General features: G+C 46.2%; 1 protein-coding gene across 1 annotated transcript in view; it reads left to right on the plus strand.

Moving 5' to 3' along the window:
* The window catches only part of SELENOV (selenoprotein V), a 31140-nt gene that overhangs the window by 12878 nt on the left and 5155 nt on the right, over positions 1-13107 (plus strand). The window contains exons 3-6 of the mRNA XM_071208995.1: positions 11979-12003; positions 12111-12164; positions 12278-12352; positions 12449-12547. Coding sequence (XP_071065096.1) covers positions 11979-12003; positions 12111-12164; positions 12278-12352; positions 12449-12526 — 232 coding nt within the window. The 3' untranslated portion in view covers positions 12527-12547. The remainder of the gene's footprint in view (positions 1-11978; positions 12004-12110; positions 12165-12277; positions 12353-12448; positions 12548-13107) is intronic.

Genomic DNA, 13107 nt, shown 5'->3' on the forward strand with positions numbered 1-13107 from the left:
TTAGCTCTTTCTTCTTTTTTACTGTATGCATTTAGGGCTATAAATTTCCCTCTCAGCTCTGCCTTTTGAGGCAGCCCATAAGTTTTTATATGTTGTGTTCTTGTTTTCATTTGTCTCAAGATATTTATTTCCCTTGCAATTTCTTCTTTGACCCACTGATTTTTTAAATCTCTACATATGTAGCAGTTTGATATGTTTACGAATTCCAAAAATAGGTATTGAATTATGTTTGTAATCTGGGTGTGTCTGGGCATGATTGAGTTATGATCGGGGCTTTGATTGTGATTGGGCCACGTCACTAGGGCGTTGAGTCACCACCCTTTGGAGGTAAAAGGCATGGCAAAGGGCAGAGTTGAGGGCTTTTAATGTTGGCGTTTTGATGTTGGAGTTTGATGCAAGATTTAAGCTGGAGCCCCGGGAAGTAAGCTCCCAGAGGAAAGAGAAGCCAGCCCCAGGAAGAAAGGAACCTTGAACCCAGAGAAAAGCAAGCCCCAGGAACGTAGGAACCCAGGACGCCTGAACCTTCACAGACATCGGCAGCCATCTTGCTCCAGATAGACTTTGGTGAAGGAAGTAACTTATGCTTTCTGGCCTGGCATCTGTAAGTTCCTAACCCATATAAATACCCTTTATAAAAACCAACCAACTTCTGGTATTTTGCATGAGCACCCTTTTGGCTGACTAATACAGTATATTTGTGTATTTTCCAGCTCTCCACCTGTTATTGATTTCCAGCTTCATTCCATTATGGTCAGATAAAATGATTTGTATAATTTAAATCTTTTAAAATTTATTGGGACTTGTTTTGTGTCCCAACATGCGGTTTATCCTAGAGAATGATCCATGGGCACTTGAGAATAATGTATAACCTGCTGGGTTTGGATGCAATATTCTGTATATGTCTGTTAGGTCTAATTCCTTAGTCATGTTATTCAAGCTCTGTTTCCTTATTGATCAGAACTTGATGTTCCATTTATTGGTGAGTGTGGTATATTGCAGTCTCCACCTATTATCGTAGAGGTGTCTATTTCTCCCTTTAGTTTTGCCAGAGTGTGCCTTATGTGTTGTGGGGAACCTTAGTTGAGTGCATGTGACACAAAAAGATTATATTCTTAAATTAATCTATTCCTATGGGTTTGATACCATTTGACTGCATTAGGTTCACTTTAGATCACTTGATTTGATTGCTTTTGATTGGACTATGCCAGTGAGGCATGACTCAGGTTGAGTCTCCACCCTCTTACTGAGTCTTACATAAACGGAGAAAAAGAGAGTCACAGACACAGAGAAAAAGGAAGCTGACATATTTGACCCTGCTATGTGAGAGAGGACTCGAGGATCACTAGCAGCCAAAGCTTAAGCATTAAGCCTCCAAGAGACTGGGCTCATGGAGCAGCTCAACGTTGAGGAGATGAGCCCAGGCAGAGGAGACAAGCCCTGCCGTATGCCTGATAGCTCAGAGCTGACCTCAGGAAGAAAGTGGAGCAGCTGAGACTGAGAGAGGACGCCTGGTAAGGGACAAGCCCTCTGCCTGGTTCCCACAGCTGAGCTCCAGGAGACGGTAGATTCTAAGCATCTCTGTTGATGCCTTGATATGAACATTTCAGAGCCTCGAAACTGTAAGCTTTTTCCCTAATAAATATCCCATTATAAAAGCCAATTCATTTCTGGTACTTTGCATAGGCAGCCCTTTGGTAAACTAAGTGCATAAATATTTGTTATTTCTTCTTGATGCACTGACCCTTTTATTAATGACCATTTTATTAATATATAGTGTCCTTCTTTGTCTCTTTAACAGCTTTTGACTTAAAGTCTATATTTAGTCTGATAGTAATATATGATATTAGTACGTAGTATGGCTACCCCAGGTCTTTTTTTTTTTCCAAGGAGATACTAGGACCCTTGTACATGTGAAGCATGTGCTCACCATGAACCACATGTTCTAAACCACTGAGCTACACCTGCTCCCCTGATCTTTTTTGGTTACTATTTTCATTGAATATCTTCTTCTAACCTTTCACTTTCAGTTTATTTGTGTCTAAGGTGAATCTCTGATAAACAACATACAGTTGGATCATGCTTTTTTATCCATTCTGCCACTATATGTCTTTTGATTGGGGCATTTAATCCACTAAAATTCAATGTTATTACTGTACAGGCTGTACTTATTTCAGCCATTTTGTCCCATGGTTTGTCTTTTTTCCCCCTTGACTGCAACCTCCTTTTCTGTATAGTTGATCTTTTGGGATATATCTGACACCTTTTTCATTTCTGTTTCCATGTATTTTTAAAATACTGTCTTTGTGGTTAGTCTGAGATTTATATTACACAACCTACCTACATTTATAACCTACTAATTTGAAAAGATATCAACTTAGCTTCAATAGCTTACACATTCTCTACTCCTATATTACTCTATTTTCCTTCTTTGTGTTGTTTTTGTTCCACTTTATCACTTTATATTTTGCATGTCCATTATCAAGAAATATGCCTATTCCTTGTTCAATTATTTTCTGACTCTTATAAAAATTAAAGAATGGAGATGTGTATTGAGGATTCTATACTGTTGGGTTTTGCATTTACCCCTTTAGTTTACCTTTACTGATAATCTTCATTTCTTCACAGTACTCCAAGCCATTCTCTCTTATCTTTTCCTTTCAACCTGCAGAACTCCCTTTAGTAATTCTTGTAGGGCAGTTATTTTGTTGATGAACTCTCTCAGTTTTTGTTTCTCTTTCCTTTTTTTTTAAGATTTTTTTTTTTTAAAATTTTCCCCCTTCCCCTCCTCCTGCCCTGCTGTTTTTGCTGTTTGTATTGTCTTCTCTTCTCATTTTCTCTCCTCTAAGATTCACCAGGATTTGATCCTGGAGACTTCTGATTGGGAGAGTGGTTCCCTGTCAATTGTACCACCTCAGTTCCTGGTTTCTGCAGTGCTTCACCTTGACTCATCTCTCTTTTGATGTGTCATCATCTTGCTGCGTGACTCACTTGTGCGGGGCACTGGTTCACCACGTGGGGATTTGTGCAGGCACTGACGTGGGCACTGGTTTGCCACTGCACAAGCATGCTTTCTCTTCTTCTTTTTCACCAGGAGGTCCCAGGGATCGAACCCAGGTCCTCCCATATGGTAGGTGGAAGAGCTATTACTTGAGCCACATCTGCTTACCTCTCTTTCATTTTTAAAGGACAGTTTTGCCAGATAAAGAATTTTTGGCTGGCGGTTTTTCTCTTTCATACCACTGCTTTCTCAACTTCATGGTTTCAGATGCAAAATCTGCACTTAGTCTTACTGAGGATTACTTGTATGTGATGAATTGCTTTTCTCTTGATCCTTTGAGAATTCTCTGTTTATCTTTGGCATTTGACATTCTGATTAGTATATGTCTCAGAGTAGGTCTATTAGGATTTATTCTGTTATTACACATCTTGGACATATATATTTATATCTTTCATAAAAGCTAGGAAATTTTCAGCTATTATTTCCTAAGTTTTCTTTCTGCCCCTTTTCCCTTCGCTTCTTCTTCTGGGATACCCATGACACATGTTTGTGCATTTCAATCTATCACTCAAATCCTTGAGACACTGCTCAATTTTTTCTATTCTGTTCTCTATCTGTTCTTCTGGCTATAGGATTTTGATTGTCTTGTCATTTAGTTCACTGAGTCTTACTTCTGCTTGTTCAAATCTGCTTTTGGTAGCCTCTAGTGTATTTTTAAAAAAGATTTATTTATTTATTTATTTGTTTATTTATTTCTCCCCCCTCCTTCCATTGTCTGCTCTCTGTGTCCATTCACTGTGTGTTCTTCTGTATCTGCTTGTGTTCTCATTAGGTGGTTCCAGGAACCAATCCTGGGACCCTCTGGAGTGGGAGAGAGGTGATCATTCTCTTGCACCACCTCAGGTCCCTTGTCTGCTGTGTCTCTTATTGTCTCTCCTCTGTGTCTCTTTTTGTTGTGTAATCTTGCTCTGCCAGCTCTCACATGGGCCAGCACTCCTCTGCGGGGCAGAACTCTGCACAGGTCAGCACTCTATTTGGGCCAGTTCGCCACATAGGCCAGCTTGCCTTCATCAGGAGGCCCTGGGTATCAAACCCTGGACCTCCTATATGATAGATGGGAGCCCAATTGCTTGAGCCACATTTGCTTCCCACTAGTGTATTTTTTTAAATTTATTTTTTATTGTGTTTTTTAAAAAAGATAAATAGATCACACAAAACCACTAGTGTATTTTTTTAAAAGATTTATTTCCCCCCCGCCCCCACAGTTGTCTGCTCTCTGTGTCCATTTGCTGTGTGTTCCTCTGTGACCACTTCTATCCTTATCAGCGGCACGGGAATCTGTGTTTCTTTTTGTTGCATTTCTTTTTGTTGCATTTCTTTTTGTTCCATCATCTTGTTGTATTAGCTCTCCATGTGTGCGGCGCCATTCTTGGGCAGGCTGCACTTTCTTTCACACTGGGTGGCTCTCCGTATGGGGCGTACTCCTTGTGCATGGGGCTCCCCTATGCAGGGGACACCCCTGCGCGCATGGCACTCCTTGTGCGCATCAGCACTGCTCATGGGCCAGCTCCACATGGGTCAAGGAGGCCCGGGGTTTGAACCGTGGACCTCCCATGTGGTAGGTGAACGCCCTATCCATTGGGCCAAGTCCGCTTCCCACACTAGTGTATTTTTAATCTCTACTATTGTGCTTTTCATCCGCATAATTTCTATGTTTCTTTATTTTTAAATATTTATTTATTTATTTATTTCTGCCCCCCCCCCCCGTTGTCTGTTCTCTGTGTCCATTCACTGTGTGTTCTTCTGTGACTGCTTCTATCCTTATCAGTGGCACTGGGAATCAGTGTTTCTTTTTGTTGCATCATCTTGCTGTGTCAGCTCTCCATGTGTGCAGCACCATTCTTGGGCAGGCTGCACTTCCTTTTGCGCTGGGCAGCTCTCCTTACGGGACGCACTCCTTGCACGTGGGGCTCCCCTATGCAGGGGACACACCTGCGAGGCAGGGCACTCCTTGCGCGTATCAGCACTGTGCATGGGCCAACTCCACACGGGTCAAGGAGGCCCGGGGGTTTGAAGCGCGGACCTCCCATGTGGTAGGCGGATACCCTATCCATTGGGCCAAGTCCACTTCCCTTATGTTTCTTTTTATACTTTCAAATTCTTCTCTATGCTCACATATTGTCTTCTTAATACCTTTTATCTCTTTATGCATATTTCCCTTCATCTCCTTGAACTGATTCAGAAGATTTGTTTGAACTTCTTTGATGAGTTCCAAATTCTAATGGGTGTCCTCTGAAGTTTTACTTAGTTCCTTGACTGAGCCATATCTTTCTGTTTCTTGGTCTGGCTTGTGAATTTTTGCTGATGTCTAGGCATCTGATTATCTTGATGTGTGAACTCTGAAGGTCAGTTTCTCCCTCTTATCTAGGGTTTTATAGTTGATTTGCTTTGTGTTAAGGCTCTTCTTTGATGCTCAGTCCAATTTATTCTAGACCTTTAGAATAGCCCCGTGTTTAACTGATCAGATTTTCTCGCCTCTTCATCTGGTGCTTGCCCTAGATATATGGTTCAGTTTTTTTTTTTTTTTAGATTTATTTATTTATTTAATTCCCCCTTCCTCCCCGGTTGTCTGTTCTCTGTGTCTATTTGCTGCATCTTGTTTCTTTGTCCGCTTCTGTTGTTGTCAGCTGCATGGGAAGTGTGGGTGGCGCCATTCCTGGGCAGGCTGCACTTTCTTTCACGCTGGGCGGCTCTCCTTACGGGGTACACTCCTTGCGCGTGGGGCTCCCTTATGCGGGGGACACCCCTGCGTGGCAGGGCACTCCTTGCGCGCATCAGCACTGCGCATGGCCAGCTCCACACGGGTCAAGGAGGCCCGGGGTTTGAACCACGGACCTCCCATGTGGTAGATGGACGCCCTAACCACTGGGCCAAGTCCGTTTCCCTGTGGTTCAGTTTTTAAGATTGCCCTTCTTGCATATAATTGTTTCACCTCCAGGGGGAAGCTCCCCTTCCTTTTTTACTTCTCTGGAAATCTTTATCCATTCTGTTTGTTTTTGTGCAGAATTTTCTTCCCAACTCTTATGATTTGTTTCAATTCTCCCCCGTACCCCGCTTTCCTTACTCTTTTCAGCTCTGGGAGCCTCCCGTCTTACAGTAGCTCCATTTAACCTCCTTGCCCCTCTCTTTCTCTGTGAGGCTTTTTCTGTCTCTGATTTCTTCCCCATTAGGGCATCCCATTCCAGGGAGCCGCATGGGGTCACTCCAGAAAGGTATTTTGTGTTTAGATGGTCCAGCCGGCAGAAACTGGAGTGAGGGAGCACGGCACCTGCCAGGCGCAGTTCCACCCCAGTGTCTCCCCCTCCCACCCCCAGAAGCCCTTTCGTAGGAAGAGTCCTCGGCAGCTTGTGTCCTGCCCCGGGTCTCCACAGACTTGCGTCCCAGGCCTGGACGTGCACGGGCTCCTTGCTGCTGTGGGTCGTTCTACAGTCTCTGTCCCTGGTGGGAGGTGGGAGGTGGGAGGGATCCGGCTGCTGCCGCTGAGCAGCTCCCAGGGTGCAGGGGACGGAGCGAGGACTGGTGGCCTGGGACAAAGTTTCCTACCTGATAGCTTTCTTTTTCTCCAATTCAGCATTTGTGAAGTCCTCCAGTCTCCACCGTCCTTCAAATTCTAAGACAGTTGGATTTGTCCTTCTCTTCGCTGAATCTCCTGGGAGGTTTTTTTTCAGACCTCATCTTACATTGCCATGTCGATGATGTCACTCCCTGCGTGGAGTCTTTCTCCTGTCAGCTCCAGTCTGCTGTCGAGCCCCTTGGGAATTTTTAATTTCTGTTACTGAGGTCTTTAACTCTGTTGGGTTCCTTTTCACAATCTCCTTCTCTCTATTGATATTCTGTTTGTGTTCATCTGTCATTTTCTTGATTTCCTTTAGTTCTTTGCCCGTGCTTTCCTTTAGCTCTTTGAGCATATTTAGCACAATTAAATATGCTTAAAATCTTAGTCTGGAATGTTCCAGATTTGGGTCTCCTTACTAATGGTTTCGAATGTTTTAGTCTTCTTTGCCTGGATCATTGCTTCCTGTTCTTTGTATGTTTCGTAATCTTCTGTTTAAACTTGGACATTTTGATAACACATTTGATTTGTTATCTCTGGAAATTAGACTCTGAAGCATATGTTTCTTAAGCTTGTGTGTGGCTAGTGTTATGACAGACCTTTCTTTGAATGCCAGGAGCTAACAAAAAAAAAAAATGAAGAAAAGAAAACACCTTCCCAGCCTTTGCAGAGTGACCTGTGCCAGTGCTCTTCTCCAGGACTTATCCATGCAAGGAGTTTATTTTAATTTAATTTAATTTAATTTTTTTAAAAGATTTTATTTATTTATTTATTTGTTTATTTAATGCCCCCCCCCCCCGCCGTCTGTTCTCTGTGTCTGTTTTTGCTGCGTCTTGTTGTCTTGTTTCTTTGTCCGCTTCTGTTGTCGTCAAGGAAAGTGTGGGCGGCACCATTCCTGGGCAGGCTGCGCTTTCTTTCCCGCTGGGCGGCTCTCCTTACGGGCGCACTCCTTGCGCATGGGGCTCCCCTACGCGGGGACACCGCTGCATGGCACGGCACTCCTTCATGCAAGGAGTTTAGAGAACAGCTTGAGGCCAAAACATAGGGGCTCCCCTGATCTTTTCTGAACACGCCTCTTGTTTTGGGCATATGCATGTGGCCCTGGGAATTCCCCTGTTTATATGGATTCAAATGTCCCCTCTTCCCTAGGAAATAGTTTCCCCTTGGTCCTCCTGATGCTCCACTGGATGTCCTATAGCCAGCAATCCGCCGCTCCCAGCAGCCACTTGACTGCTTTCCCATAGCATTGTGTAGGAGAGCGCTCTGCAAACTGCTTTCTTCATGCAGGGCAAGTTCTGGGATCATGAGTGACTCAGGCCACCTCCAAAGAGACTGGCCAGACATACATGCTCCCAGTATGTGCACGAGGGGTTACTCTGCTCCCTCTGGAACTGGGACCTGGGATTCCCATTGGGAAAATGGGCTGTCTCTGCCCTGAGCTGGTGAGAGGTGGGGGAGGAGATCCTACCACACTTTTTTTTTTCCAAACTGTATCCAGCTTTTATTAAAGATACCTTTCATAAACAATCATGGCATTTCAGGCAGTTCATGGGCAGACAATCATTAATAGTATACAACAACTTTCAAATTCCCTTCTTCAATGGACTACCAAAATCAGGAAGCCACTATAAAGCCCAATGAAGGGAAGCAGATATGGCTCAATGGATAGAGCTTCTGCCTACCATATGGGAGGTCCAGGGTTCGATACCCAGGGCCTCCTGGCTCATGTGGTAAGCTAGCCTACAAGCAGTGCTGCCATGTGCAAGGAGTGTCACCCTGCACAGGGGTACCCCCTGTGCAAGGAATGGCCCCCACGCAAGGAGTCCAGCCCTGCACAGAAAAGCAGACCACCCAGGAGTGGTGCCGGCAACATGGAGAAGCTGATGCAGCAAGATGACGCAACGAAAGAGAGATGCAGAGAAGAGACAATATGAGATGCAGTGAACTAGGGAGCTGAGGTGGAGCAAGAGAATGATCGCCTCTCTCCCACTCTGTAAGGTCCCAGGATGGGTTCCCAGAGCTGCCTAATGAGAATACAACAGACACAGGACAACACACAGCAAATGGACACAGACCGCAGACCATGGCGGGGAGGAGGGAGAAATAAGAAAAAACATGCTAAAAAACCCCAAAAACAAACAATGAAGTCTTCATCTGATGCTCTGAACAAGGGAAGTTTAGAGTGAGGGTTGACTTTTCACATTTAGCATGTGGTTTCGCAACTTTTCACGCGCTGACCCTGACTTTCGGGAAATGAAATGAAAACAGCAGAAATATCCACAATCTATAAAAGGAACCACTACTTTTTTTTTTTTTTTTTTTGTGATTTCACATGTGTTTTTATTTAATTTTTTTAATTTTTTTATTTTTTATTGACTTTGTAATAATATTACATTAAAAATATATATATGTGAGGTCCCATTCAACCCCATCCCCCCACCCCCCCTCTCCCTCCCCCAACAACACTCGTTCCCATCATCATGACACATCCATTGGATTTTGTAAGTACATCTTTGGGCACCTCTGCACCTCATATACATTGGAAACCACTACTTTTTTGAGGGACCCAATATCCATGGCATCACTGGAGAGTCAGATGGCTGGACAGCCTGGTAACCAATTTTTTTTTGGGCCAGGCCCCAACAGGGCTCTGGGTTTAAGGAAGTCAAGTATATGCTGAAGGCAGAGAGAGAGAAGAGGTCATGAGGACATGAAACGAATTTTAGTTTTTCCACACCGCAAGGCATCTGTGCCAAGGTGAATAAAGTTTATCAACGTCAGGGGTTCCCTTCTCCTGGGAGTGAAGAGGCACTCTCTCAAACACTAGAGGGGAAAGGTGTTTTCTCCCATTTTAATCCAGAATATTCAGAGATATTCTGTTAGTGACATCTGCCCCTTTCCCCCAAAGTAATGAAGTGTTCTGTGTGCTAACAACACAGTTTAAAAAAAAAGTAAAACCAAATTCTGCACTTTTATAAAACTTGATAAAAAATAGTATTTCAGACTGTACAGTCACCAGAAGGACACGGTTATCAAAAAGGCACACACTTCACGTGGCGTCTCCGGCACTTCAGCGCTCTGTGCCCCGTCTGTTTGGGCATCTCCGTCTTCCGCGGGGTTATTCCCATCCTTGCCAGCATCAGCTGTCCCTTTTTCCCCTTTGAGTAACCTCCCTCCTTTCTCTGCAGGGGCCGTTTTACGCCTGGGTTCTGGCTTTGGAGGAGCAGGTTTAGCAGATCACCTTGCAGCTCTCGTCTGCGGTTCTTCCTTTACGGTGGCTTTATCTCCTTGAACGTCCCCTTCAGCCCCTCTCTCGGGCGTGGCGGCGGGTGGTGGGCGCAGGCTGCGGGGCTGCAGCGGCGGCACAGGCTTGGGTCGTCCCGGGGTCGTCCTCGCCTCTTCACACTGCTCCCTGCCACACTTTTTAAAGATAAAATTTTATTGAAGTGTATCATCCATCCATGAACACACATAAACAATAAGCGTATAGTCAAAGTTGTGAACTTACGAAACAAAGATATCATCATTCAGGGCTCCCCGACATCACCCCGTCACCACCACGTGCATCGTTGTGAGACATTTGTTACGAACTATGAGAGAGCATCGTCAAACTATTATTAACTGTAGCCCGTATCTTACATTTGGTGTATTTCCCCCCCAACCCACCCAATTATTAACACCCTGTATTAGTATTATACATTTATTATAGTGAATGAGAAAATATTCTCGTATTTGTCCTGTTCATCACAGTTGATCCTATCACTTTTAGGTGGCCTTTTTCTTAATTCAGTGTTCACCCTGCTACTGTCGTCCTTTATCTGTTTTTCTCTTCTTCTTTTTTTGGGGCTTTAAGAAAGATGTTTCTGCCAATTCTTACTGGTTATTCAAAGCTTCTGTGGGGTGGAGGCTTCTCACTCTGCCATTGTGATTGGGGTGAGGCCTCTCATTCATTCATTGTTTTAAGGTTTATCTTATTTCTTTATTTCTCTCCATCCCCTTGTTGTGTGCACTTGCCGTGCCTCTTTGTCTTCCTTGTTTCTTTAGGAGGCACCAGGAACCAAACCCAGGACCTCCAATGTGGGAGGGAGGTGCCTAATCGTTTGAGCCACCTCCTTTCCCTGCTTTTATTGTGTTTCTTGTTACACTTTTTCTTCTTGTATCTCTTGTTGCATCATCTTGTTGTGTCAGCTTGCCATGCCTGCCTGTCACACCAGTCCCCTGTCTTGTTCAATCCTTTTTTTTTTTTTAAGATTTATTTATTTATTTCTCTCCCCTCGCCCCCCCCCCCCGACCCCGGCTGTCTGTTCTCTGTGTCCATTTGCTGCGTCTTCTTTTGTCCGCTTCTGTTGTTGTCAGTGGCACGGGAATCCGTGTTTCTTTTTGTTGCGTCATCTTGTTGTGTCAGCTCTCCGTGTGGGCGGCACCAGTCTTGGGCAGGCTGCACTTTCTTTCACGCTGGGCGGCTCTCCTGATGGGGCGCACTCCTTGTGCGTGGGGCTCCCCTACGCGGGGGACACCCCTGCATGGCAGGGCACTCCTTGCGCGCATTAGCACTGCGCATGGGCCAGCTCCACACAGGTCAAGGAGGCCCAGGGGTTTGAACCGCAGACCTCCCATGTGGTAGACGGACGCCCTATCCACTGGGCCAAGTCCGCCTCCCTTGTTCAATCTTTTTAGGAGGCACCAGGAACCTCTGCTCCTTGCTTTCTTGTGTTCTCATGTTTTTCTTATTGTGTATATTAGCCAACTTGCCACACCTGACTGTCATGCCAGCTCACTGTCTTCTTCAGGAGGCACCGGGAACCGAACCAGGGACCTCCTATGTGGTAGGCAGGAGCTCAATTACTTGAGCCACATCTGCTTCCCCATTCACTCATTTTTGAGTGTCCTGCCCACCATGTGCCAGCCCTGTGCTTTGGATGGGGCACTGAGCATACATTTTGGCCAGGGTGGCTAGGAAGGGCCTCACTGAGAAGGTGATAGATGAGCAAATGCCTGAAGGAGGGAAGAGAGGGCACCATGCAGATGCTGGGAGAAAGCTTTCTGCAAAAAGAACCACCAGTGCAAAGGCCCTGCAGCAGGGCTGTGCCTGGAGTATTGGAGAAGATTGAGGACGTCCCTGTGGCTGGAGCAGAGCGAGTCAGGCTGAGTAGTGGGAGATGAGGGCAGCGAGGCGAGGGGGGTAGTTTGTGAGTGGGAGGCCTGGTTTTGAGCCTGAGTGACGCGGAGCCAGGGAAGGCTGTGGGAGGGGGAGGGGCGAGGCCAGACTCAGCCGCTCACAGGATGGCTCTGGGGTTGGGGATCTACTGATTCCGCGTCTTCCCTTCCTCCCTCTCTCTGCCTCTTCCTCTCGCTGTCTGCCTTCAGTGGCCTCTGAAGCTATGCCCTTCGGGTGAGTAGTTTTGGCTTTGGGGGTGGAGGGAATGTAGGGAGGATTCCAGCTGCCCCTCCCCTGGGCCCCAGTGACCTCTGGCCTGTGACCCCCCTTTCTCCCTGCAGTACATTCTACTGAAAAAGAGTTTGGAGATGCAATTTCCAAATCGTCTCATCTTTGTACGGTGCTGGTAGCCTGGGGCAGCAGGGCGGCTGGGGTGGGGTCAGGGCCCTGAGACCCCCGAGGGGCTCCCCAGTGCTCTCAGCCGACCCGCCCTAACTTCCCTCCCCAGGAGGAGGCCAGGTCTTCCCAGGCTGTAGGCGAGTTCGAAGTGTTTGTGGACGGAGCCCTGGTCCATTCCAAGAAGGTGATTCGGAGCCAGCGTCCCGGATGAGGCGGGAGGGTGGTGCTGGGGTCCTGGGGGGTGGGAGACGTGTCTGTGCGCTCTTCTCCCCGTGCGCAGAGAGGTGATGGCTTTGTGGACGACAGCAAGATGGAGAAAATTGTGAGCAGCATCGAGGAGGCCGTCAAGAAAACGTAGCAGGCAGCCGGCGAGCTGGAGGCGAGGCGGGAGGGCAGGGGCAGGGGGCGGGGGTGGATGGAGGTGGGCGCGGGGGCAGGGGGCAGGGGCAGGGGGCAGGGCGCCGCTGGGAGTCACAGCCTCAGTACTCGCTCAGCCGGTCCTCACTGTTAAAACCAGAGACAGGTCCCTCACACCCTTTTCTGAGCCTCAATTTCCTCATCTGTGAAATGGGATTGTTGAGATGATTACGTGAGATGGCTGACATAAGGTAAACAAAACCAACAAAAAGCACGGTATGGAAGGGGAGCAGAGGTAGTTCAAGTGGGTGAGTGCCTGATTCCCATGTACTAGGTCCTGGGCTGGATAGCCTGTACCGCCCAAAAAACCAAACCAAAACCACAAAAAATATGAATGGGGAGTGTTGCTTGCTGGTTATAGTTTTGTAAATAATTTTTTTAAAAGGCAAAAGTAAAAGTGGCACAGAGTAGGGCTCAGTGTATGTTGACCAATTTTTTTTTTTTTCCAAAAGAGTATTTTATTTTAGCTTGCAGTTGGGAAGGTGGGCTGGCCAACAACAGCATAAGGAGCATGTGGCTATT

This window comes from Dasypus novemcinctus, chromosome 18 (assembly GCF_030445035.2).
Source record: "Dasypus novemcinctus isolate mDasNov1 chromosome 18, mDasNov1.1.hap2, whole genome shotgun sequence".
Lineage (NCBI taxonomy): Eukaryota > Metazoa > Chordata > Mammalia > Cingulata > Dasypodidae > Dasypus > Dasypus novemcinctus.